Genomic DNA, 27,223 nt, shown 5'->3' with positions numbered 1-27,223 from the left:
TACAAATATTTTCTCAAGTTTGGTTACAAATGGTTACAAATCTTTTCTCAAGTTTTATGATTAAAAACATATCATAAATTTTCTATTGCTCTAGTCTGGGATTTTGGGCGTCTAACAACTTAATGCGTGAAACACGAAAGTATGTAGTGGTCTCCTCGTAAGTGGTATGCTTGGAATTGTTATCTTACTGGAAAATAAACCTTTGTCTTAGGGCCACTTTCAAACGACAATTTTTTAAGCGCTATTGATGATATACGAGTCTGTCGTCATTATTTCGTGAGTTATAGTCATTATTTCAACTCATTCTTAAAAATTTCAACGCCAGACCGCCCAAAACACTCTCACAGCATGATAGTGCTACCTTCGTGCTTCACAATCTTTTGTACAATTTTGTAGGTTATTTTCTCTCAATGTTTTGTCTAAATGTGTGCGAACTTTCTTAGTCAAAGGTCTTTTTCTTATCAGATTAACATCTTATTCACATACAGCGTTTGCGTTATCCCCAATTTTCGTTACATGTCTCATCTACAGTTCTCTAAAAAAAAGTTTTGTCAAAAATCGACTTTTCAGATGAAAAAACGACCATGTGCCAAAAAACTTTTTTTTTTTGAGATAACAGTAAATATCAACGTTTCCTGTAACTATAAGAAATTTGGCATCGACATTTTTTTCGAAAACCCAAGTTTCCGGTGATTTTTCGGTTTTCAAAAAACTCAAAAATGAGGTCTGCGACACTAGAAATGAGGTTCGATTGAGCTAATATTTTGTATTGGGTGTTTTGTCGTGTAAATCAACATTTCGCGCGAAGTTCCATATAACTTATCGAGATGATCATTTTCATTGACAACCTAAACCATACGTTTTGCTTCGTATTCCGAAAAAAGGAAACCACCTGGAAAAAAACATCCTATACAAAATATCAGCTTAATCGGACTACATTTACTAGTGTCGCACAGTCGTCAATGTTTTTGAAAACCAAAAAATCACACAAGAGGGGAGTGGTTTTTGGAGTTTTCAAAAAAAAAGTTTTGGTGCAAAATGTCTTCAAATTGCATGGAATATCGAGATCTACTGTAATCCCGAAAAATTTCGCATAGGATAATTTTTGTGGGAATCAACATTTTTAATCAAGTCCCGTTTGAAAATTCGGAGGTTGCTTTTTTCGCATACATCCATTGGTACTCTTATGTACTTATACATGTAAAGAAGTCAATATATCCTATTTTTTTACAAAGAATTTTATATGAAAACCGAACTTCGTTGTGTAATTACGTAATAATAAGCGGTAGATTAATATAAGCGGAGTCATAATAAACGGATTCTACTGTTTATGCTTTTTTTTTGTTTTCTGTCGAACGCTAACTGGATCGATTGATCTTTCCAGAGAAAAATAACAAAAGTAAAACAACTTAACGTTTCTGTGGAACCCTATACAAGCGCTAGAAATGCTTATTAAAAACAACAATGGTAACATTTTAACACTACATAATGGTGGAAATTTCCATCATAACATTGAATGCCAAAAACTGTATAAAGGAACAAGTTCACTTTAAGCTGATCGTGTCTGGACGCCCAATAAAGAAAAAAAAATCACTCAAGAAGAATTTAGAGCTCTCCTTTTTAGCATAACATTCGACCCAAATGAGAATATAAAGCATAGTAAAAATTTGTTCAATGTTCTTTATACGGATATATTTAGGGTGTTGATTTAGGGCAATCGTTGATGCTTATTGGTTATATAATGCATTCAACATGTATGTACCAAAATAGTCTACTTTCTCTAATAGTTAAACTTATGATTCCTCTTCACTTTTGTAAATAAAGAACAACATATGCAATTAGATAGACGAATTCGATTTATTCTAAACGTATGTCAGCTATGTCAAATGTCAAATTTATATCAAAACTATATCAACTTTATTTCGTTGACCGTGCAACCGCCTTGGGTGTGAAACCTCTAAAATCAGAAATAAACGGTGGGAAAAATATTTAGATTCGACTGATAGTATAGATTTTTCGCGGTCATGACTCTTCAGGTAGCTCACTTTGTGACGATTGAACGTTGAGTTCGATGCCATACCCATGATTCCAAACTAAGTTCCTAGTTAATATCCATTTAGAAGGTTTTGGATAATTGTCGATTTCATTCAGTGATTTCCGCGATGATTCGATGCTATTACCCCTCTCAAGCTATTGTCTTACACAATCGAGCTGTGGATTGATCCTCAATGTCTTCAAGGCTCTCTTTGAGGCGACTAAACGTCTAAGTTTACTGTATTTTTCTAGGGACAGCGTTGGAGCCCAATGTCAATTAAAATTTCATCCGAAGAGATTTAAGACCCCCTGTTTAGAGCTTCTTTGCCAATAATAATCGATTGTTCTTCGTAAAATACAGTTTATCTTAATCAATGGAACCTGAGATCCCTGAGCTACTTAGCATTTTTTACATAGCGATCATGTCATTAGTCAGATATCATGGATTCAACAAACAATAGAATAACAATCAAACAAAGCCATTTCATGATTCCCGCCATGATTGTGTCCTGAAAACCGTTTTTACATTGCGTGGTTAATTATTTACGAAAAGCACAGTCCCTTTGGATTCGTGGGTTTGTTGCTACCAACGATTAAGCCTAAAATCACGTCAACCCCTCAAAAAGAACACTTCCTATATTCGAAAGTAAATACAAACGAGTGAAAGTGAGGAATCCATGCGTCCAACGTGTGTTTGTTCGGTGGAGAACCCTGAACCATACTACTTGCATTCCGGGACAGAGCAATGTGTGCTTATCACACGTCTCGAATCGCTATGGCGCGGAAGCACGTTCACATCACTATTTATTGTTTATGTTGGAAATTATCGTTACCATCAGAGCATAGAGTAGTGCGAGCGGTGCGAGTTTCATGTGCTGCACGCGAACTGCTGAGCTTGGTGAGCGAGCGGTTGCATACAAAGCCTCCTCCAAGCGAGATTTAGACACTCGGCGCGCGGTGGTTCTGTTGCTACCCTTCCCCCCGGTCGCTGTTTGCCACCGTACTTCACTCCAATCATAACAATAATAATAACACTAACGAGATGACGATGAAGTTGATGATGTTCGTGACGATGACATGCTCATCTAGCGCATCCAACCCTGCAGGGTTATATTAGCAATCTGAAGCAATGGGAGGGAGGGTAGTTCGATGGGAATGGGTGCAAAATGGCGCTAGCGATGGTGTTACGCAAAGCTGCGTGTCAAATACACACACACACACACACACACTTACTACAGAATTGACAGCGTTCCGCCGTGCAAATGAATCATCATATTATAATTGAAACTTTCTTGTCCTCCTAGACCGGCCCTTCACCCTTCACCGACCTGAAACGCGCCGTGAAGTGTGTGCTTGAAGGTGTGATTTACGCTATTAATGTGTTCGTCGTGAGACGCGTTGCCTATCCATTGTGAACTATCCCCCAGTGCTTCTCGAAAGATTCTTCAGCAAACTGTACCCGGGAGACTCGAGAGCTTTAATGGCTTTAGTTGAGAGTTGATGGTTTGCTCATTCTCCTCAGATCGCTCAGATGTTTTACGATATCCGTCAAATTTTATAGAGCTGTAGAGTTCATGTTCATGACTTGGAACATATTCTTATGCTACACCGTGCGTCTCATGGAAAACGTTACTGATTTCATATTGACATAGCGCTGTTAGGATCGAAGAGCCGTCGTCAGTATATGAGATGATAGTGCCACTGGAACGAGGTTCTGAAGCGAACCTAAGAACCAATGGACCAAAACATACAAACTGCAGGTTATGGATAAGCAAATGCAGTCTCGTCTCCGAGATTAACACTATTAGGAATCAATAGGGAGATAACGAGTACGCTTTCTTTTTTTCTTTATGCAATGCCGAAAAATGCGGGAAATTCACAACTATTTAAACGTTTGAACCACTCACTGGTATAATTTCGAACGTGAGATTTAATCCTACGGTAGACGGAGGTACGACAGAAACTTTACGAACGACGCTAAATGCTAAAAGAAGAGAATTTCTACAAAATTATGAGTATCCAGATGACCAGCGCAGCTCTTGTTCACAATTCCAAAGAACGAGTCTTTGAAGTGGTTCGTAAAATCTAAGTGCGTTGTATTGACTGACATTTTTTGTTATTTGTCATTGTTTAGAATAGTTTATTTTGCAACAGTGCATCACGTTCCGGATATGCTTATGGAAGTTTGTATGTAATATTACATCGAAAACAGTGTTTAGAATAGACAAGACAAAATTCACGAATTTATCATATGAAAGATTTCAGACCAACTCGGCTATGGACCATCTCAGAAATCACTCAAATTTAGTGAATGTGGAGATATTAGCCAAATAAAATTCTTTGCCTATATGTATTTTTTTCAAAATTAGTTTAGACTTTTTTCTTGGGCTTCTTCATAAATCTCAACTATTGTAAAACTCAAAAACAATTCATATTAGAAATTTGTTTTATTCGTTCTCAATTGGCAAAATTATATTTTTTTAATAAAAGTCTTGATTGAAGTGTTATTCTTTGAAAAATGAATCCTGAGTACCAAAATTCAATTTAGAAAAGAAAAAGCCATTTCAGAAATGGATAAATTTTTTTTCAACCACTGTTTTCCTCTTTTTTCATTTATAAGTTTCACACGAAGGTAAAAGGTGTAAATGAAAATCTAAAGTAGAAACTTATATCCAAAAAGATAGATTTCGAACGCCTATTCCGCAATTTCTTGATAGATCGCGAAGATGTTTTCATTGATGGATTGAAGCATTTTTTGAAACAAACAATTGAAAACAATTGAGAAATGTCAGGCATTGCCTAGAAGAAAATCTCACGTTTTGATTGATTCAATCTGTGCTTCTCAATCCAGAACAAAAGAGACAACAACATTTCGAATATATTCATATAATTGCGAAAACAATCTCCATCACCATCAATCGCCATCTGCATCATTCTGTCCAATGGGAAAACAGAAAAAGAGGCAGCATAATGAATATTGACCATAATCTTCATTTTCCAATCTGTAATAGTAATGTAATGTTGTTTGCTTCAAAATTCCATCTCAGAATATGCACGAAACGTGCTCAGCGCAAAGCTTACCCTGATGAATTGAAAAAAGCGGGAATAAATTATTCAATAGGGTGTCACGGTGTCAATTCAAATTTCAGAAAAAAAATTCCTTGTATTCCCGGATTTTCCAGTAATTTTTCAGGAAAATTCCAGATGTAAACTAGAAATCAAATTTTCTACTTGTTCTGCAGTTGTGGTTCTGAAAACATTTAATTTGCAAAAACAGTTTAAAGTTATCTTGAAGGTTCATCAAACACTAGTACATAGCCATTCATTTTCATTTTTTTTTTATCCCATTCGTTTATTTCAGGCTCATTAGCATTTCAGCTATAACAGAGCCGAATTTTAATAGTGCACATGTCACATGTTTATCATATCTATAAATAGCACATTACACAGTTGCCATTTTTTGGCGTTATAGTATTCCTTCTATACCATTGCATATGGTACATTACATTTCACGGTAGCCATTTAGGCCTAAGAGTATTCGTTCTGTTCTTCCATTGTCCAGTTAGACCGGACAGCGGAGACAGTTGATATGATCATTGTTGAGTTATTAATAGAATAGCAGCCCGATGTTTCTTGCAGAGCAGAGCAGATGTATGGATGAATCGATCTTATTTCGACCGTGGATCGATCTCCATCGCTGATGATTGTTGCGTGGACGTAGTTATTCTGTAACAACACAAAGATGGTCAATGAGGGCCCTGAGTTTTGAACTCACGATCGATCGCTTACTAAGCGAACGCGCAACCAATGTGGCTACGGAGACCCCCTTCATTTTCATTTTGATTCGGATCAATTTCACGAAACTATTACGATTTTAATGAAAAAATTTCTTCTTCCAAATTTTCGCTTACTTCTGTTCGTTTTCCAAAATTTTCTTCGTTTAACCTCAAGGTATTTTTTCTCGTAGCCGTTTCATTAAGTTTGATTCATTTGACGCAAAAGGTTCTCTCTTCCGGCTTTTCTTGTCTTCTGAGAATGAGAATTTTGAACTCGTTGAATTAACTATCTCGACATTTTTAGTGATGCTATCCTAACTTGACGCATAGCACAACCGTTTCTCATGCATGTTTTCATCAAAACATTCGGCGTTAATGGAGAGGTCCTCTCGATGTTGGGGTTTCCACACGAGAGACAGGAGACCATTTTGGTAAAAAGCTCCGTAAACCTATCCTTTCCAAAAATGCTCCAGTCGTTCGTTTTTCGGATTATAGTGCGTAAACTTGTTGCATTTGTAATATTGTTTCAGTGCAGTGTGCTGGAGTTTATAATTCGCAGGCCTTCTTTAAAAGCTGCAAGTTGATCTCTGACGCTTGAAAGCCAAAGAACAAGTACCAAAATCTAACATTCATATCCATCTGCTGCTTCTTTGTAGTCTTGCTCAAAGACTCGTGTCGAGCTCAGATTTAGTATACGAGACAAAGCCAAACATCATCATAAAGCTCATTTTATCACGCCTTAGTTAGACCTTTTTAGCTTACTGGCTGTCATGAAACATTCTTTTCAATTCAGCCATGTCTTTTTCAGTAGTGCGAAGTGAATTGATAAACATAATTGTTCCCAAACATCACATAGGGCCTGATCACGAACGCCACTTCATGGTGAAAAGGAAATGAAGTGTATATAACCTTGTACACAATTTATTTCGCATTCACCGTGAAGAGACGTTTGTGATCAATACCAGAATCTCAGTTTTGATAATATGTTTTTTTTAAGTTTTCTAAGAAGAAAAATTTAGTGAAATTAGTTGAAGCTGAACTGCTTGTATAGGTAAGTGATCAGTTGCAACACAACCTGAAGGAACCTGGTTTGAGTTCTTGATGGTTTGGATTGGGATCAACTATGACAAAATATCCGGATCTTGCAGTCAAATGCCTAAGAGGGTGGTTTTGCCTGGCATTTCGTACTTATTACTGTTATGCTTCCTGTGTTGCAAATAATAGTAATATTTTCTGTAACATAGAAATTATTTTTTATAAAAATTCATCGCCAAAACTCCATTCTTCCATTTCAGTCTGAGAGCGGGTTGATAGTGTATTGTGAATGAAACATGATACTGTTGATTGCTCGCTGTATAGAGTGACACTGAAACACTGAACTAAATGAATCTGTAAGTAGGTTTCTCTTAGTTTCTCTTAGTAAAATTACAACCCATCCAAAACACAATTTACCTAATTAATAAGTCCCAATTTATACTATGCAGCACCATTCGAACCGAATCGGCGATGGCGGCGATAGCAACCGCTGTGGAACAAATTTTCACCTTCATTTTGCTACCGAAGAACACCAGCACTTATCGCTGAAAAATACCTTCTTGCCATCCGGCTTAAAAAATGCTGCATTTTGACGCCACTTTTAACCCGGAAGTAACGAAATCACTGAGAAGGTTTGAAGCTCCTATAATTCGTAACAGCATCATCATCATGACGGCTTCAGTGATTATGTGGTTAGCGTAACAGACTAACATACCAGCAGACCAGGGTTCAATCCAAGTTCGCGTTGTTGGGATTTTGAGGCGAACAATTTTTGGTTACGTCTTTCTTCGGATGGGAAGTCAAGCTGTTGCCCCGACTCATTAGTTGTTGAGTCTCATAGGTAGGATCCAGGTTTGCGTGGTATTGTAGAAGCGGTTGAAAATAGTTGATTCAAGTTTCATTCTTGTTTTCGCGAGAACAATGCACAAGCTGGTCATATGTCGAGAATTTTTCTTATTGCCAACGGAAGTAGTGAATTGAGTATGCATCACACCCACTGTAGCCAGAGGCGATTCTTTATTAATTCCATCACCACGATTGTTTTCGACAATGTATAAAATCAACACAACTTGCGTACGATTCAATCATACACAAATCATTTCCGCTTAACGGTATAAAAACTGTCACGGTACATCCTATTCAATATTTAATGTATTTATTATTAATGTATGCCGTGCATCAACCGCTGGAAAATCTTGACTGAGATGAATTTTCATTCAAGTACTCATATTTTTGAGCTTTTGAAACAAAGTCAATAGGTGAACAAGCATCACTTGTATATCTTTTATATTTCGAATGATGTGTTCAACATACCATTTCGTTCAAAGAGGTATTAACGCTCATAAACTTACACCTCAAACGTAACGCTCTCGAAAGTTTGAACATACTCCTTAGTATAGAAATGACAGAACTACGTTCTACGTCAAAATAGCTCCGCACTCCTACAACAACTATGCGGTCAAGTCCTGTACACCACTCCCTATATACTTCTTTCTCAGGAGTTACAAGTTTTGAAAAATAAGTGTATTGGTAAAAAAGACGATTTTCAGATCACCCTAGTTTTGAATGATGGAACCTAAAAGTGAAACTAAAAAAATATGGGTCTGAAATAATTCCGAGCTTATTTTTTGACGTAGGACTACGTCTTTCGTTTCTATACCGGGGTGTAAAATCAAAGTTTCGAAAACGAAAGCGTTACGCCGGAGACCGAGATTTTGAGCGTTAATAGCTCCTAAACAACTGAGCGAAATGGTATGATAAACACTTCATTCGAAAGATAAAATGTCTACGCGTTATATACTTGTTACTTTTTGATCCAAAAACTTGTTTCAATAGTTTAAAGTTGCTTTCAAAACAGGCTATTGAAATCACCAATCGGTATATAAGCGAGCGCCGCTCGGAAATCCACTTAGTAATAATTGAACAGCGATTGGAGCATGTTGTCGCTGTTGTGGTGAAGCTCTTCGTTTATCATGAAAGCGCGGATGAACGGTGTCACCAAGAGCCTGTTTGTGCACTTTAGGCCAGAAGGGAATCCATCAGGAGGAGAGTGATGCCACAAACGGTTCCCCGGGAAGGGATCGGAGCAGCCGCCACACACACACATACATGCGCGGAACTCTTCGTTTGGATGCCATTCAGCATCGAGAAAATTCCGGAAAGATTCAATCGTTGCTGAAAAATAATCTGCCAGTTCCCCTGGGAACTGAAAAATACAATCATGCGAAAAAGTTCATTTTAATGTTTTCTATCCATGTAACACTGCGACCAAATATTTTTCAATCAAGTGCTATTAACAGGTGGTTATCGAGTTAGCATTAACTACTGGTGGGCTTTGAGTATCGAGGAAAATCTGGAAAGATCTAATCGTTGCTGAAAAATAATCTGTCAGTTCCCCTGGGAACCAGAGAAGGAGAAGAGAAGGTGACCAAAAGAGTATCAGCATCGAAAAACTGTTCCCCGGGAAGACATCGAAGCATCCGCCACACACACATACACGCGCGGAATTTTTTTCGTTTGGATGCCATTCAGCATCGAAAAAACTCCGGAAAGATCTAATCACTGCTGAAGAATAATCTGCCAGTTTCCCTGGGAATTGAAAAATACATTCATTTGAAAGAGTTTATTTTAATGTTTTCTATCCATGTAACACTGTGACCAAATATTTTTCAATGAAGTGCTATTAACAGGTGGTTATCGAGTTAGCATTAACCACGGTTGGTGGATTGCGATAAGAATCGAAGAGAATCCGGAAAGATGTCGTTGCTGCAAAATAATCAGCCAGTCCCCTTGAACTTGAAAATTACATTCGAACGGAAGAGTTTATTTTAATGTTTTCTACCCATATAATACTGCGACCAAATACAATTGGTTTTGTGATTTTTCAATGAAGTGCAATCAACAGGTGGTTATCGAGTTAGCATTAACCACTGGTGGATTTCGAGAAGAATCGAGGAGAATCCGGAAAGATGATGCTGCAAAATAATCAGCCAGTTCCCCTTGAAATTGGAAATTACATGCAAGCGAAAGAGTTTATTTTAATGTTTTCTATCCATATAATACTGCGACCAAATACATTTAGTTCTGTGATTTTTCAATCAAGTGCAATTAGCAGGAAAGCTTCCGAAGATTATTCTTCCCCATCAGTAGGATATTTTCGTATCCAATATTGGATGCATAAAACCTTGTACCTCCAACGTAACGCTCTCGTTTCGAAGTCCCCTAAATATTCAGAATGAATTAAGATTCAACTTCAAACAAATGATAACTAAATCAACGATAGTCATACGTCACCATTGCGGTTATACCATAGATATAACCCACTTCCTGTTTTTCCAGTAGATTATTTTTTCATGGACTTACTGCACTAATAAATGCATCTTCTTTGCCTCTTTTGGAATTCTCCAGAAAGAAAACGTGTTATTGGCATTTTCAGGAAGTATTATCTATTGTTATTTTTGACGTAGGACTACGTTTTTCATTTCTACACCGCGGGTGTGAGTTCGAAGTACCGGATTGCTCTATGAATAAAGCATATTCTCGCTACCAGCCAAATCACTACGCTCCCCCTGACCATTCCCGTTTCTCGTTTGCTACCGATCTGAAAGAAACCTACACTAGCGAAAAACGATGTTTGGATAAAAATTCAAGATGGATTACGAGTGAATCGTGCCAATAGCGATGAATCAAATGGCGGTCAATACAAAATATTTGATTACGAAATGGTATGGAGAATTCACTTCTAAAATAATAAATAATGAATGAAAATTTACTTTTCTATTTTGAATATGTATTCTATGCAATACAGTATTACGTAATATTGAACTGGAATTCTGTCTGATGATGATTTTATATTATAATGGCGAGTTTTTGTAAATGTTGTGTGTTGTGAAATATATAGCCAAATGGTTAAGAGAGCGTCGTGTTTTAAGTAATCGAATAACTTAAGAATCTCCATTCAAATTTTATGATTGCAAAACTGCCTTCTTTAAATTTTCCCGAATTTGACTATTGTTTCGAGTTAAATATGATTAGCGAATGGGCGCACCTTGCTACGTAGATCTGCCTTGAGCTCACCAAGAAGTTTGATAGTTTGGCAATGACAGCTAAATTTGCGACACATCTTGACTCGCGGATCATATCCTCTTGGACGGGGCCTGATTTCACCATATCAAAGAGATCGCTGGTTTGCATTGTTCATATTTGTGAAACCAACACAGTGCGATGAGATCTCATCAGGAGACTATTTTGAACAGTAATATATCTTTGCGAAATGAGCGGAATTAGATAAATAGAAACGGGATTGATGAGAGGTCCACACTGTTTTGCCTAGTAGCCCAAAAGGGGAAGAGGGCGGGAAGGGGATATAACTTGCGCTGGATATTTTCAAAGAGGAATCGACTCCTGCACCGGAGATTTTGTTTGACCACTTGCAAAGAAAAGATTGATCCTGTTTTACACAACAACGGTACCGAACACTTTTATTGGATTCATGCGGAAGCTTGTTTGCATTCTGGAATATTGGATACATTGTCTTCACAGCTTATCCCCTTAGTAATAGCCATTTATTCATATTTGTGAAACCAACACAGTGCGGTGAGATTTTATCAAGAGACTATTCTGAACATTAATATCTCTTTACCGGTTGATGAAAGTGGTATGAAAAACATTTCATTCGAAAGATGAAAGGTCTATGAGGAGTGTTTGTTACATACGTATCCAAAAATTTGTTTCAATGGATCAAACATTGCTTGGACAATAAACAAAAAAAACCATAACGATTTTATTGTTCGATGGATCAATTATGCTCGCTCTGACCAATCCCGTTTGTATTTCGCTATCATGTAGAACGAGCGTGCAATTTTTTCTTCAACTCAAAATGCATCCGCAGAATATGTACGAAGGAAGCTTTATGCTTGCACTTGCTTGGGCTTCCGAAATCTTTGAAAATATTCATTAATTGAGAATTGATTCTTCAAACAAATGATTACTAAGCCAACGATAGTCCTGCGTCAACCTTGTGGTTGTATCACAACCCGCCCCCAGATTTTTTTTTATTATCTTCAGAGCTTAATGACTATTGTTCAACGACTTTGACAATAGAAAATGTAACATAGTGTCGTTGCACGGTTGAGATTTTTATATGCTCGATATCAATAACAGGAGAAGAGTTTGTGCGTTTTTCTGTTACATATCTTCATCCGCTGCTACGACTGCCTCCACCTCCTACGGTTTATTTTGAATAATCACTAAAAATAACCACGCCAAACACATTCCTTGCACAGTCGAGCGTTGTATGGAAGCATCCAAGACGGAGATAATCCTATAAATATACAACCGCGCGCTTTTGCTTGCCGAGCAGCAAAACACAACACGGACGGGCTGTGTTCGTCTTTTTCATCGCCGACAGTCGGATACAGCCTCTGAAATAAGATACCACATAAGACAAGTGGGGACTCTCTCTCTCTGTATCTCGTCGTCGACTAAACTGACCTCAGGCCGCTCAAGCGGCGGCATGGAATCAACAAGCTTCAATCTGCAATAATTCTTCCTATATGACGACTACTGCTCTGTTCTTCTTCGTCTGGCGAAAGTCAAGGCCGGAAGCCGTTCCATTCGCCGGGAAGAAACGATAAAGACGACCCGACCGGCTTGATGACAACGTCATTTAAAAAGGAATAAATCATGATAGCAGTTACGCAGAAGCTTCGCAGTTATTTTAGGGGGAGGGGAAAAGGATGAAAAAGAGAGAAGCATAACATAATAAATCGTAATTTTAAGGCATTTTTAGGAGAGCCTTTCTTCCCTCTTATAGTGTATACAATCCGATCCGGAACGTAACATCCGGAAAACTGTCGATATACCGATGAATGTAATTCAGAATGAAATCTACTACAACATTGGTTATAGTTCATTTACTACCGTACGCAGTCAAGCGACCCGCCGTCAAGTTCAATGTTCCGAATAGACAGCGCCGGGTACAGTCATGACCCATCTCTTCCACTCAGTTGGTCGTTTCATCAACTGACTGCCTCACATTCAATCCCGGAATAGGAGCATGTGGCGCCAAGCTTCGTGGTGGTCCCGCGCTGATGACGTACTCTCTTTCGGCTTCAAGTACAAGCATCACGACCGGAGTAGTTAAATAGAGCAGAGCTGAACGATAGGTGGGCAACAACAACGACGACGACGTGTACATGACCGATATCTAAATTCGCTTTTATTTATATTCGCCTTCCGCCCTTTCTTCCCCCCTCAACGGTACAAAACAACAACAGCAGCAGCAAACCGCGTGTGTCGTACGACAACGATGGTGGCCACGATCATCGGGTGCTCTGGATGTTGTTAACGTCCCGTCGTTCGCACGTACGTCTATGAGATTGACAGATGGAATACGCACGCACACATACACATATGCGAATGACAACCGTTGCCCGGTTTTGAAGTATAAATGTTGTCGTTTTGTGCCTTGAGTAAGTGAGTGAGTTTCCCATCGAACTGACATAAGCCTATTAGCTTAAATCCGTGAATCCAGGGTTTGTTTTCTTCTCTGTTACTTGAGGTTTATTCGTGAGTGTTTTTTTGGTTGATTCATATTGGCGTTTACAAATTTTGATTATTGATGAACGATAGCGCGGAATACGATTTGCATAAAATATGGTCTTGCAGCCGAAATTATTTCCCATAATGAAAAATCTAACAAATGATCACCGGTGTTGATTCATCTATGAACGAGATGCCTTTTAGAGTGTATTCCGGTCTCATAAAACTATTCTAATTTGGCCCAGGAAATATTTTATGGTTCCAATCTTCGAGCTTCCGAAATCGATTTGAATGTAGCTGGACGCTGTTGATTTGTCCCATCATTAACATCAGCGAAGAACACCTGTAAGCTGTTTTGTAGAATTCATGAAATGGCAAATGAGTCCGGTATTTGTATGAAAAGGTTCGCAGAATTGCTAAAAACAGGCACGGGGTGCGCAATTAAAATATCATTAGTGAACGTTTGCTCGAAGAGACGACGAAAATTGAATCGTTTGAATAGAACTTGTTGTTGGTGTGCGCTTGGGGCTAAAACCGCCGTGGTCAGCATTATCTTAAAAACGTTGGTCCACCGTTGGTCTTGCAACAAGTCCTATCAATCGTTTGGCCTTCACAGTTATTTAATCGCTGTATTAGTGCTCTGCTGAGCAGTGTTTGGTACTTGTTGTTTGTCAACATTTTTGAAAATAGTAAATTAACCAATGAGCAACGCGTCGTTCCCTGGGAACTGACCCTTCATTTCTTAAGAGAAAATTTGTACAAGTTTCTAACTCATTGAAACTGTGAAAAAATCATACTATCGAATTTCTATTTTGTATTACGGAGAAAAATTAGAAACCTGGATACAGATTGGTAGTACTATCGTATGCGATAAATTGATTGCACTCTTATGCATAAGTAACTGCCATTTGATATGTACGCGTAACACTAAACGTTTATTTGTTTGTGTGTTTGTGCTATAACTCAGAAGTGAACAAAACGTGAACAGAGCTCGACAATTGTTGTTTCAAGCTATGGAGCAATTGAACGCCAAATCGACCAAAAAACAGCAAATTTTGTCCTGACCCTCTCCGATTTTTTTCAAACTTGGTTCTACCTAAAATCACAATTTTTATTGTAATATGACCAATTTAAATTACGACTGATTTTTTGAAGGGGCGTATTCAAAATCATTGAGCTTTTTTTCAAGAAATCGTAACTCAAAATCCAGATGTCTGATCAACATACAATGTTTGACAAAGTTGATGAAAAATCAACGAACTGTTCAGAAAAAAATAACATTAACAAAATAACAAATGTCAATAAAATATTACTCAAAAATACACAAAAACGCACAGATACGTGAGAATATCACACCACATTATAAAATGAAGTTGGATCTTAAAAATATGCATGGAACGTGTTTCCTAAGAGTAAAAAGGAAAGCAAAAACGTACATTCGTTTTCTTTTCGGTCAGTGGCCGTGTATGTGGCAAAGTATGCGGAATGAGTAATTGCGTACTTATTTGCAAAGTATCTTTTGTTTCGCTCTCTCATATTGCTCTTATAATTGCTATGGCATATATATTATACAAATGCTGTACTAGTATGAGAGGGTAGCGCATTTTTTGTTATTTTTAAGCTTATTGTTTTACCATTTACCATATGTTTTACCATCCTGATTTATAACATTAATCAGGATGGTAAAACATGTGCTGAATATTAATTTCGGATGTACAGGTGAAGATTGCCACAGTTGAAGCCAGCAGAGTTGCGGAATCGATTTCGAATTTTCCGATGCCGTTCTGCGAAAAGTGCTGTATAGTATAATTTGTGGATTATTTAATTGGAAATGAAGTTTTTGGATGCGTTGGAGATGTAATTTTGCTAAGGAACAAAGAAAAACTACTCGGTTATTTGAAAATTATTCCAATTGACAGCCCTCGGTGCATTCCTACGTCTCTAAGCTTATGTCCCCGTCATCATCCTTCCTTTTTTTCATTAAATTGCTAATTGTATAGCATGTATTACCATGATTATTTTACGTTCTTCTTCTTCCTCAATGGCACTAACGTTCCTAGAGGAACTTCGCCGTCCAACGTAGTACAGGTCGGACTCGATTATCCGGTGACTCGGTTATCCGGGATTCGATTATCCGGAATTTTAGACTCGATTATCCGGAGTATTTTATTTTTGATTTTCGGAAATTTTGAATAATTTGTATAATAATTCTATATTGAATAGCTAATGTGGGTATCAAAGAAAGGACTTGATTAGTAGAATGCAGCTATTTATTAAAAATGCAAATCCAAGATGGCGGCCACTACAAAATGGCGGATTACATATTTTCTCAGAACCCGATCAATATGGGTATCAAACGAAAGGGCTTGACTAATAGAATACAGTTATTTATGAAAAATTCAAAAAAAAAATAACCACCATCACAAAATGGCGCCATATATATTTTTTTCGCAATCCCATCAATATGGATATCAAATGAAAGGGCTTGACTAGTAGAATACAGTTATTTATGAAAAATGCAAATCTAAGATGACGGCCACTACAAAATGGCGGATTACCTATTTTCTCAGAACCCCTTCAATATGGGTATCAAATGAAAAGGCTTGACTAGTAGAACACAGTTATTTATGAAAAATGCCCAAAAATGTATCAAATGAAAGTTCTCGACTAGTAGAACAAAGCAAATAATGAAAAATCCGATTTCAAGATGGCCGCAGTCCCCAAACAACTAATTACTTTTTGAATGGTTTCATTCAGCTTCACCTGTTTCTAGGTATGTTTGAATGTGTGTTGGGTTGTCCCACATTAATAGAAAATCGATCCCGCTCCTGTTGAATGATTAATCTGAAATTTGGAACATACATTTATTCTACTGTTATTATAAAACTGCGTATTCCATGATCCTGAAAAATTCAATTTGACCTCCGCAAAAAAATGGGTGAATGGCTTGATTTGGAGAATACACTACACTATGAACAACATAAATTCGAAAAGGTCGCCGCCACAAAATGGTCGACTATGTATTTTTTGCAACTTCCTCAATATTGGTATCAAATGAAATGCTATGACTAATAGAATACAGTACAGGTCGGACTCGATTATATTCATGTACAGTGGGGTAAAAATCGTGATTTTTGAAAATTTTGCTTGAATTTTTACCAGGAGTTGTTTATATCGATATTGCAGCCAAATTAAGAAACATAGAAGTTGTGCATCAAAGAACAAATTGTGAAGCGGTTAAAGAATTTCATTTTAATTGATAGTAACAATCTAGTTTAATATAAATTTTTAGGATAAAACTAATAATAACACATTGAAAATTATTAACTTTTAAGTGTTTCACTCCCAAAATGTTATTAAAATTCACTAATTTAGTTGTTCCACTACTATATCCTGTACTAAATTTTCTCATCTTTCAAATGAAAGCATCAGAATCGTCTTCCGTAGCGTACTTCTTAATGCAGAGCCAGTTTGAAGCAACAGAGTTCGAAACAAAAAAAAAGTTCTGTAACTCTGTCATTGTTGAAATTCGAACATTTTTTTCATCAAATATGATCGTCTATCACCTCCTAAGAGAATCTGGATATTTTTTTTTCATGTGAGAAAAGCGTTTTCTGACTTTAAGGGGATGATTAAAAAATCAAATTCCTCTTTTATTTTCAAAAAACCAAAAATACATACAAAAAAAATTGTTTTGACTCGATTATCCGGAGGATTCGATTATCCGGAGTGAAAAAAAAAATAAATACTCCGGATAATCGAGTGCATTCTTTGTGACAAGCTCTAGATTGCGCGTGTACCAGTGCAGCTCGGAAGAACTTTCTTTGACGAGAAATCTCCCGGCCAGAACGGGAATCGAACCCGTACACCCTACATGATGATGTGTGACGCTAACCACTCGGCCACGGGAGCACTGATTATGTTGCGTTATATGTGTTTAAATCTTGTCATTTAGTTATGTGTTTGATTTTCAGTTTCATTCAGTTACCCCCAGTATGAAAATCAAAGGCGTAGTACTATATCAAAATACGGCTACCGTGCTTCCCATGGACCGTGCTGTATTTGGTGGGATTGACAGGGGATTATTCTCTATGAGCTGCTGAACAGACTAACAGTGACGAAAAGGAAGAGCAAAATGGATTAATAAAACCAATGAAATGAGGTCTAATGTAAAATCAAATTTACCGAACCAAGAAACTTAAATTTAAGGATATAAAAATATCAGATAAAACGAATAAGAAATCACTAAATTTTCACGCTTGACTTAACAGCATCAGTGTTCCTTTCGGCAGCAAGAAAAATTGCCAGTGCACCGAGTCTGATCACAACGTTACTCAGAGACAATCCTTTGGTTTACAAATAGTTCTGCGCTAGAACTGTTTCAAGTAGTACATCGCGCCAGAAGTACAGGGAAGTATAGAAATGCTAAATCATAAACTGCTGGAAAAAGGGACCATGCACTTTCTCGATCTAGTAAAGCCTATTGCAGTTATAATGTGGTCGCATAAAGTAGGACATTTTTCAATATAGAAATAATGTAAAAAAAAGGGAAGGATGTCATTTTGTAGGTTTTTTTAATTAACTTTAAGAGAAAAATACATGAAAATTAATCGTCAGCTGTTCATTTTATGCACAGTACTACTGGTAACCGTATTTGCTATCTTGTTCCACCACTTTTCCATTTGAGCTGGTTGTTTGATGGTTCTGCCACATTTCTTCAGTTTCTCTTTGATAATTGACCCTTAAATGCGGATTTTTTGTTTTGCTTTCCCAAAAAAAACATGAATTTCTCCATTTGATCCTGACATAGTTGGAGCGTTGTCGAAAGTTATGAACTTCATGAAATTTGAACCGTCACCCTTCATTTAATGAAGGATGTCGTTACTCAAATCAGCAATCTTTTTTCCCATCCAAAACGAAAAATCCCAAAAAAGATACTTTTACATGAGCCAATCACCAAACACTGAGTAGAGGCGAATGAACGTGTAAATTCTCTATGAATTGAACAAAAAGGAGTCACTAACGAGTGAAGCTCATTCTAAAATTTGTAAGATTTTTTTCAAAACAATATAATATCATTATAATGGTCGTGAGTATCACCCCCCTGAGAACGACAAATAGGGCGTACCTCCCCCCTCGCTACCCCGTACACTACGACACTGATCAACCTTTTGCGGTCGTTTGTCTGCTCTCAGCCACCACCAGCTAGGAATTATACTGAATACTTTATTCAACAATATGACAGTTTACACTTTTTCTAAACGAATTTATGGTGATTCTACGAATAATAGATAGCGTTACTCGGTATAAACAAAAAAATTACATGATCGGGTGGCACAGAACTTTATGATACGCCCTGCTTTCGCATGGTGTCAGTTCACTACAGTGATTGCAATGCTAGGGGCATCAGTGAGTGAGATGCTTTGTGGCGTCCACAGCTCGAGGGGAAATGAAGCCCTTATGATGACGTGAAACAAGCAGAAGAAGCGATGTTCGTTGCTTCGAGAAAGAGACTGATAATTTGTCTCAGCGGAGATCCACTATTTATAGCATAGCGCAAGTAATCCCTTCGCTGTTTGTATTATCGCGGCTGCAGAAATTGCTCCTTAGTGGATGTACGGATAGGAAAACATAGAAAGGTTTCTGATATTCGTGAATTTAAACCATTTGCAGACCCGGTAATGTATAGCGTATCAAACAAACCTTAGAGGGTTTCCGATTCGTTGTACGCAAATCGTCAACATCCGTTTGCAGCAAAAATAGTTATTAAAATTAACTACATTTCATATAAATTTGACCAGTTTTCTGATTTGGCATCCTTGCTATCGAAATGCGAAAAATATTGATAGAACAAAAACAAAAATATATAAATCATGTATCTTTTTCTCTGATTATTGAATTTTTGGCCGACACATTCCTTAAAATGAAAACATATCTTCACATCTGGTATCACTGTTCATGTCTGTAAAATGATAGAAGTCTTTCAGCCTTCGAAATTATACACGAAGAAACATAACGATCGTCTTCTGCAATACGATATCATCACTCGAATCGAAGTTGATTGAAGCCTAGATGAATCGAGGCAAGTTACTCGACTCGTCACGTAGGGCCTATAATTTCGTAGTCCTATGTCAACAATGCGGTCATGTCTTGGACCCACTATACTTCGTTCAAATTAAAGTTGTGCTCATCTCGGATAAGGCTCATTAACGAGTCCCATTTTACACTAGACGTGAATAATTGAATGGAAGGAAAGTTAGTAAAAAAAATTAATGAATATTGAATTTTTTCAATGTAAAACTATGAATCACCAACAATATTTCTTGGACTTCACTCAAACCTACCAATAAACGCGGTTAAAATATTGCATAGAAAATTGACAATGAAAAACTTTTGCGTTTTTGATCTTTTATACTAGGGTAAAATCTCAAAAAAGATTCTCGGATGGATAGATGCCATGTGCCATAAAAAATCTCACATTGGATATTTTGACGTTGATACGTTCCAAAATCAACTCACATCAACAATACAATGGCAAATTATACTTCGCGTAGGATTCGAGAACATTTTGAGAGTACAAATTGGAAAACTAGAAATCGGACACATAACGAGAAATGTTACAATTTGAATGTTCAAAAATTCAATCACATCTTGATAAATCTTGATCGCCAATGAATGTATGGGAAAAAGTGACCTTCGAATTTTCGAACGGGACTTCCTGCAAAATGTTGATTCCCCCGGAAAAATACCCTATGAAAAATACCTACTTTTTTTTAACCCCGTATTTTCTCGGGCGATTATTCGTTAAATGTGAAATACCGATTTTACAATCCGTGTGGTATATTGAATGAGCGAAGGGTGAAGTCCGGTTATAAATGCAGGTCATAAGACTTCTTAACTTTCATGTCATCTTGAAATATAATTTGCATGTAAATCGAACAGTGGTACTTACCGGCGGTGGAGGACGATACGGTTGCGAGCCCATCTGTGGACTGTATGGACGGGGAGGCGGCGCCCAGCCTTGTTGGTGCCCGTAGGGCTGCGGAGGTTGTCCCGGTGGCTGTTGCTGCTGGCCAGGTTGCGCCCCGGGTGGACCAGGACTCGGAGGTGGTGGTTGCTGTGGCTGATTTGGATCGTAGCTATTGGGATAGCGATGCTGCGGATGGGGTGGTGGATGTGACTGCAGCAATGAGTTCAGCGTGGGCGTCGGACCCGGAGGTTGCTGACCCGCGTGTCCAGGATGCTGTGGTGGTTGACCTCCGGGACCACCCGGTCCTGGTCCTTGCATGTAGCGCTGAGGAGGTGGTCGGCTGGGAGGAATCATCGAACCTGGCTTACCACCTGAGGTGGCCCCCATTCGATAGTGGGCGTAAGGATCGGGGCCACCCTGTGGCATGTTGGGATCATGGTGGTACCTTGGATATTGTTGATGCTGCATTGGTGGATGACCATACATCTGGTGCTGATGGTGCTGAGGATGCTGCTGATGCAAGGGATGATGATGCATTTCATCTTTATTGTTGGTATTGGGGTCTGTCGGACCCGCGTTACTCGTGGGAGGCATATGATGTCCGGAAGATTCGTAGGGATGCATACCAGGGGCTCCTTCCGAACCCGAATGCGGATTGTGCGGCGGACCGGAACCAGGTGGAGGTGCAGTCGCAGTGCCACCATTTCCCCCGGAGGAACCGCTCGCTGGTGATTTTGCTTTCTCACCACCCATTACTGGTCCACTTTGATAACTCTTTCCGCCGTGTAGAGTATCAGTACCATTTTGTAGTTTACTTGTTTTATTTGTCTGTTGTTGATCAACACCTATGTCGCTATGCTTCGTTATACTCTCATTTATGTTAGTTTGTTGCTGCGCCATCTTCCCTCGCGCACTTCAACTCATTTTGTCAAGCTTACCCATTTTACCGGTCTCGTGCCTAATGGGTTTCAAAACGCTTGTCACGATCATAGATTACGAACCAAAATGTAAACTTATATAATCCCGCCTTAATCTAAGCAGGAACGCACGAAATCAATCGACGCGGATCTTTCGGTCGTTTATCATACGCCAAAATTCGCCCCACTCAGATAAGCACCGCTGAAAAAGACCGCAAATCACTTCTTCATCAACATTAATTCCGTACGCGTATACATTCACACACACGCGGGGACTCGTTCAGAGAGAGAGACACGATTCTGTTTAACAACAATTCGCAATTTCCGTTTCAATTTTGCGCTCCTTTTCTCGTTGACGTTCTCCACCTTAAGCATAAATAATCTTCGATCTCATTTTTCATTCGCCTGTTACTTTTAATCGCTGTCGTGCACAAACACACTCGAAGAACAAAAACAACACTTTAACACACGCACGAAACAGGAAAAATAAAACAGAAAAAAGGAGGCAAGAAACCCCCCAAACATAAATGAATGAACGAAAACACTAATAAGACTGCATATTCTAGGGAACTATTTTTCGGTGTATTTCTTTTGACCGCTTCAATCATCCACGCTTCCTAGCTTGGGACAGAGACACACACACATACACAAAACGATTTGCGGAATAATTTGGCTGAAACGATAAGAGCAGAAAAAAGTAACTTCAATTATTATGCAATTTTGATTGGTGCTCACTATTTCGTTTTTTTTTATTGCAATCCCGTTTTTCGCGTGTCCCACGGATTGGAGGGGGAGGAGAAAAACAGGAAGCACAGAAAAAGACACGTCTCACTCTTTCTCTCGAAATTAATGTTATTGTTTTCGAGTTCCCATTCTTTTCATCGCGTCGGACGTTTGTGTTACAACTTTTGAATTTCCTAATTGCTTAATGATTTGCCGCTGCTATCCGTTCACTTTTGCGCTTGTTTTCATCTTTTGATTCGCACCTTCGCCTCGTCCCGGGACCGAATGCTGCTGCACTGGTAACCCCCTTGGCTAATGATCGTTATTTCGGGAGGAAATTGAGACAGTTTTCGATTTGTGTTCCGGCTTCATTCAGTCGTGGTGGAGCAGAATGGGCCGACCGGCGCTCAGAGCTATTATAAAGCTGTTTCCGCCGCCGTGCGGATGGTTTGGAGGGAAGAATGGATTGTCGTTGTATAGTTGTTAGATGGTTGGTTGGTTGGTTCCAACGGAGTGTGGTCGATCCCAGAGGCGACCGTCGCGCTCTAGCTTAATTGGCTAAGGAAACGACGACCAAGATCGAAACGTTTTTGCTAAGCAGGTTCCGTCCGAGAGCTGAGCGGTTTTATTTCCTTTTGGGAACGCATTTTTTTTCTCATATTGACCGTAACGGACATTGTTGCGCTGATTAAACATTCTAACCGTTTATGGCGTAGATGATCTGACAGATTTTGAAATGTAGGTACACAGAATGGTGTACCTACATTTCAAAATGCGATTCTGTACAATCATGAGGTTTTTTCGATGAAAATTTCAATGTAAATTATATTTTATTCTACCTTGCTCAATAGTGCTGCGTGTGTAGTTGACACATTTTAAAACAAAATTATGTCATTATGTTTTCGAAATGTGCTCTGCCAATATAAAATGTTTATGGCAATTCAAACGACATGCAATTTTCGATAAACTCACCGGAATCACTGTAATGTTCACATCAATACACATTTTAGAAATTATCAATGTAATAATATTGACGTAGGACTACGTCTTTCATGTATGTACCGGGGTGTAATTTCAAATTTCGAAAATGAGAGAGTGAAGCTGGAGGGGAAGGTTTTGAACGTTAATACCTCTTTACCGACTAAATGGAGTGGTATAACAATCACTTCATTTGAAAGATAAAAAGTCAAAGAGTTTGCCACTTATTGGTCCGAAAAATCGTTTCAATAGCTTAAAAATTGCTTTGAAAATAGGCTATTGAAATCATAACAATCTAGCTCATTGATGATGATTGCTTTTGTGGTGATCGGAATGTGTTCCCGAATACGGACGCAAAATCAAGGCACCTGGAGAAACCGTCATCGCGAATACATCTTCAATGGCACTAACGTTCCCAGAGGAACTTCACCGTCTAAACGTAGTATTACTTGCGTCATTTTCATTAGTACTTAGTTGAGATTTCTATGCCAAATAACACACCTTGAATGCATTCTGAGTGGCAAGCTTTAGAATACGCGTGACCACAGTGCAAGTCGGAGGAAATTTCTTTGGCGAAAAATTTCCCCGACCAGAACGGGAATCGAACACGAGCCCCCAGCATGTTAGTTGCAACGCTAACCACTTGGCCTCGGGAACACAGAATACATGCAGGCTGTGATTTCTCTAACTCGCTTGCAAATGTGCTTGAGCAAAGGAAGAATTGCGCATTCGGTTCCCGTGATGCGATCGTATCCAAAGCATCAGTTTCTATTCTGCTTCCGCGTGGAGTGGTAATGAAAACTGTCGTGTATGATTCGCACGAGAACAAGCTAGAATTATGTATAAAACTTCATCAGTTGCTTTTGCAAAACCACGCAAACTCAACGGTTCTTTTCTAGACCACCAACAAGTTCGAACGAGCGCATTTTTCTAGAACGATGACCAGTTGGTAGACCGATTTTAAAGAAATTAAGTTCTTTATTTCCAGAGCGAGAAAAGGTCCTCGGAAGGAATGCTCCATATTACGTTGTATGCATAAAAAAGGCATAAACTAACAGAGTTCCTGAAATATAACGAAATGTATGTATGGCAGCATTCGATTTTTTAGAATATTTGCAATGTAACGAGTATGGCGGCATTCGTTCGCTAAGGGTTAATAACAATTTTAAACTCATACTCATCCACTCACATACTAACAAGGAACACTTTCAGCAATCTTTAGAAATAATTATTCATTCCTTCATTGAGAATTCATTTAGATGCAATTTCGAACAAATGATCACAGAGCCGGCGGTAGTCCTACATCTACCTTGCGGTTATATCACAGATATAACATACTTTTAGTTTTTTTTAATGCAATGTACATCAATAAGAACATATCAATTTGAAATGACAAAGCAAAAAGGGCATCAGATCAACTGCTCCATTCGGAATGACGAAGGTACAATGTCAACGCATACCGTGGTATGAATCGACTAAACGTCTTTCATAATAGATGGCCCGAAAGCAGCATTAAATTGTGAATGATGAAATGAAAATTATATGTCGATTATCTGAATCGGTTCAGTAGTTCAAAAGTTATGAATTTAAAAAAAATAGGGAAAAATGATTTTTCAGTCATCGGTTAACGTTGAAAAATCATAATCCAAAAACGAAAAAAAAACACATCTCTGATTTTTGGATATGTTATGTAAAAAATCTTCGGCTTGTACATACACATACACATGTGATTCTACATGAAAAACTATATATAAATTATCATATAAATTAAGTTGAAAAGTGTTTTCTAATAGTAAGAAGGAGAGCACGAACGAGAATCTATATCCTTCTCGGTCTGCGCCGTGTATGTAGCAAAATACGAGAAAAGTTTTGATGAGTGTTTATTTGCAATGTGCCTTCTGTTTCGCTCGCTCATATTGATCTTATATTGCTATACCATGTATGAGGGGCTCAGAAGGAAAGGGGAGTAAGTGATTTAATCGATTTCTCTTCATCAACTTTTTCTTCAGTTAATAACTCAAAAATGTTCCAATTTTAGTTTGCTGTGGAATCCGATAGATGAGGTTCTGATCTTTCTTCCATTTGATGATTATGATGATTATTTTTTAATGTTTTCGTTTTGTTCACCCAATACTCGTTCTCTGTTTGTTCTGCCATTTCTGGGAACTGATAAGTCTCGATTTTGCTGAGCATTTCCAACAATAACTTTGTCGAACTGAGAACTAGAGTATCCGTCTCCGGATATTAAGTGAAATTCAAATTTTTAGGCATTTGAGAAAAACAACAAAATGACCCCACGTATAACAGAAGCTTCCAAATGAAGTAACAACAATTATGACTATTGTTCGTATAACATCATCAAAGTGGAAAAAAGCAAATTTGGATGGAGAAACTTTTCTACATGTCTTCTTCGCCCTTTTCATTTGGAACTGATAAACACTTGAAAAAGAACAATTTAATTTAATATTTAACAAAGCCAAATGAATGTTTTTTCAAGAATGATTGCGTCTTGTGCAATAGCAAAACATACTGAAAAAACTAACTGATTATTATACGCGTTTCAATATACTATTTATAATTAAAAGTATGAGGAAACTAGTCTGCTTTGCCTCGCACCACATCGGGGCCGAACCAACTAATCGGAAATTGGTTCACTCAAAACTAATCCGGATTCACATAAGCTCGAAATAATAATCACCAACGAGCGCGGAAGCTTTAGACGGAAAAAGACAATCAATTTTGATAAGGATCCGATCGATTAGAACGGGGTCGCCACCGTCCACTACCATACGAGCGGAGCTTTCGGAGCATTCCTTCACTTCTTATCTTCCCCCATCGTCATCATCGTCATCTCCATCACCGTCATCATTATACCATGAGAAACGATGGCTGCTATGGGTACGACGGACCGGATAAACAGCGAGATACAATCTGTAATTGATGCCAACACGGTTTCCGAGCCATGTGTCGCGCTCTGCAAGCGAACACCCGATACAACTCCGCATGTGCTCAGGCTCAGCCAAAGGTTTCGCACCGTCATCAGCGCGCCGAGCAGCAAAAACACAACCAATCGCAACAGCTAAAGGGGCTTTCCGTGTAGCGAACGCAGCGTTTATTCACGATGAAGATAAGTGCTCCGCTCCAAGTGGAGAAGATGATGAAGCGAAGCAACTGAGTGCGCGGCATAGGAACGAAAAACGACTCATAAATCCTTTTCTTTATAATACCAACTAGTCAGTTTTGCTAAATATTCATCTGCCGATGGTGTTGCTCTCTGACATCCACCATCCACCATAGCATATCGGTGGCCCCGGCCACGCTTGAAAAGGTTCTGAGAATGCGCGCAAATGGCATTGGTGCCTCAAACGAATGCTTTCTTCAGAATGGAAAAAAACAACGCACCCTTGACTTGGGGAGTAAACCTGCCCGCGTAATGTACGCCCTGCCGGAGATTTTTTTCTCGTCATCGTTAGTTCACCAATTCCTCCAGTCGAGCAGCAGCAGCAACAGAGCGGCAGTACCAGTCGGGTCGAGTCCGGTCCGGTCCACAAAAACCACTCTCGGAACAGGGTAGGTAGGTACAGTGTAGCAACAATCTCCGTGGGCGAAACAGAGGCAGCAGGAGTGGATCGAGTTTAGCATTTCAATTTATATTCTCTCTTCGTTTTGCCGTTCATTCTTCTTCGAGGGTTTCCGTTCCGTGTGTTGTTTTCTGAAAGCCTATGGCCGGCTCGATTATGAGAAGCGTTCGAAACATCGACCACGCGGTGGGTCACAAGATGGATGAAGGTGGATAAAATTAGCTCCGCTGGCAATTAGTTCCATTTCGATAGATTAAGCTTAAAGAAGATGCTGAAGAAAGTATGCTTCAGCTAGAATCTGTACGCACTGCTCATTTCACGGCAACGCATCCATTGGTTGATTCTGAAATATTTGAATTTGTTTTGGACTAATTTCGGTCAGGATAAAAAAATACAAAATCGATGAATATGACTTAATCGAACGTAGGAAGCGTCCTTAAACGGTTCTATGCACGGGAGAGTATCATTTGGATGGAACAAAGTGCGTGTCGTATGATGTTGAATGTTTCTATGATGGTATGACACCCCACCCTCCTCTGGAATGGAGTGGGGGTCCCATAAAAATATTACATATTAATATTACTCGATTATATACAGTGATAAGTAATCGAGGACTGTATATAATCGAGTCCGCCTTGTAAAAACTTACGATCGACAACTGCATTG

General features: G+C 38.6%; 1 protein-coding gene across 8 annotated transcripts in view; it reads right to left on the bottom strand.

Moving 5' to 3' along the window:
* The window catches only part of LOC129780205 (trithorax group protein osa), a 299,734-nt gene that overhangs the window by 255,101 nt on the left and 17,410 nt on the right, over nucleotides 1–27,223 (bottom strand). For 7 of the 8 annotated variants that reach the window (XM_055788228.1, XM_055788226.1, XM_055788221.1 and 4 more), the window contains exon 2: nucleotides 20,341–21,948. In XM_055788228.1, the coding sequence (XP_055644203.1) occupies nucleotides 20,341–21,258 (918 nt within the window). In that variant the 5' untranslated portion in view covers nucleotides 21,259–21,948. The remainder of the gene's footprint in view (nucleotides 1–20,340; nucleotides 21,949–27,223) is intronic. The other variant, XM_055788224.1, reaches the window with a different exon arrangement.

Source organism: Toxorhynchites rutilus, chromosome 3, assembly GCF_029784135.1.
Source record: "Toxorhynchites rutilus septentrionalis strain SRP chromosome 3, ASM2978413v1, whole genome shotgun sequence".
Taxonomy (NCBI): Eukaryota; Metazoa; Arthropoda; class Insecta; order Diptera; family Culicidae; genus Toxorhynchites; species Toxorhynchites rutilus.
Note: the sequence above shows the minus strand (reverse complement) of the source record. Positions and strands in the feature narration are given on the sequence as shown.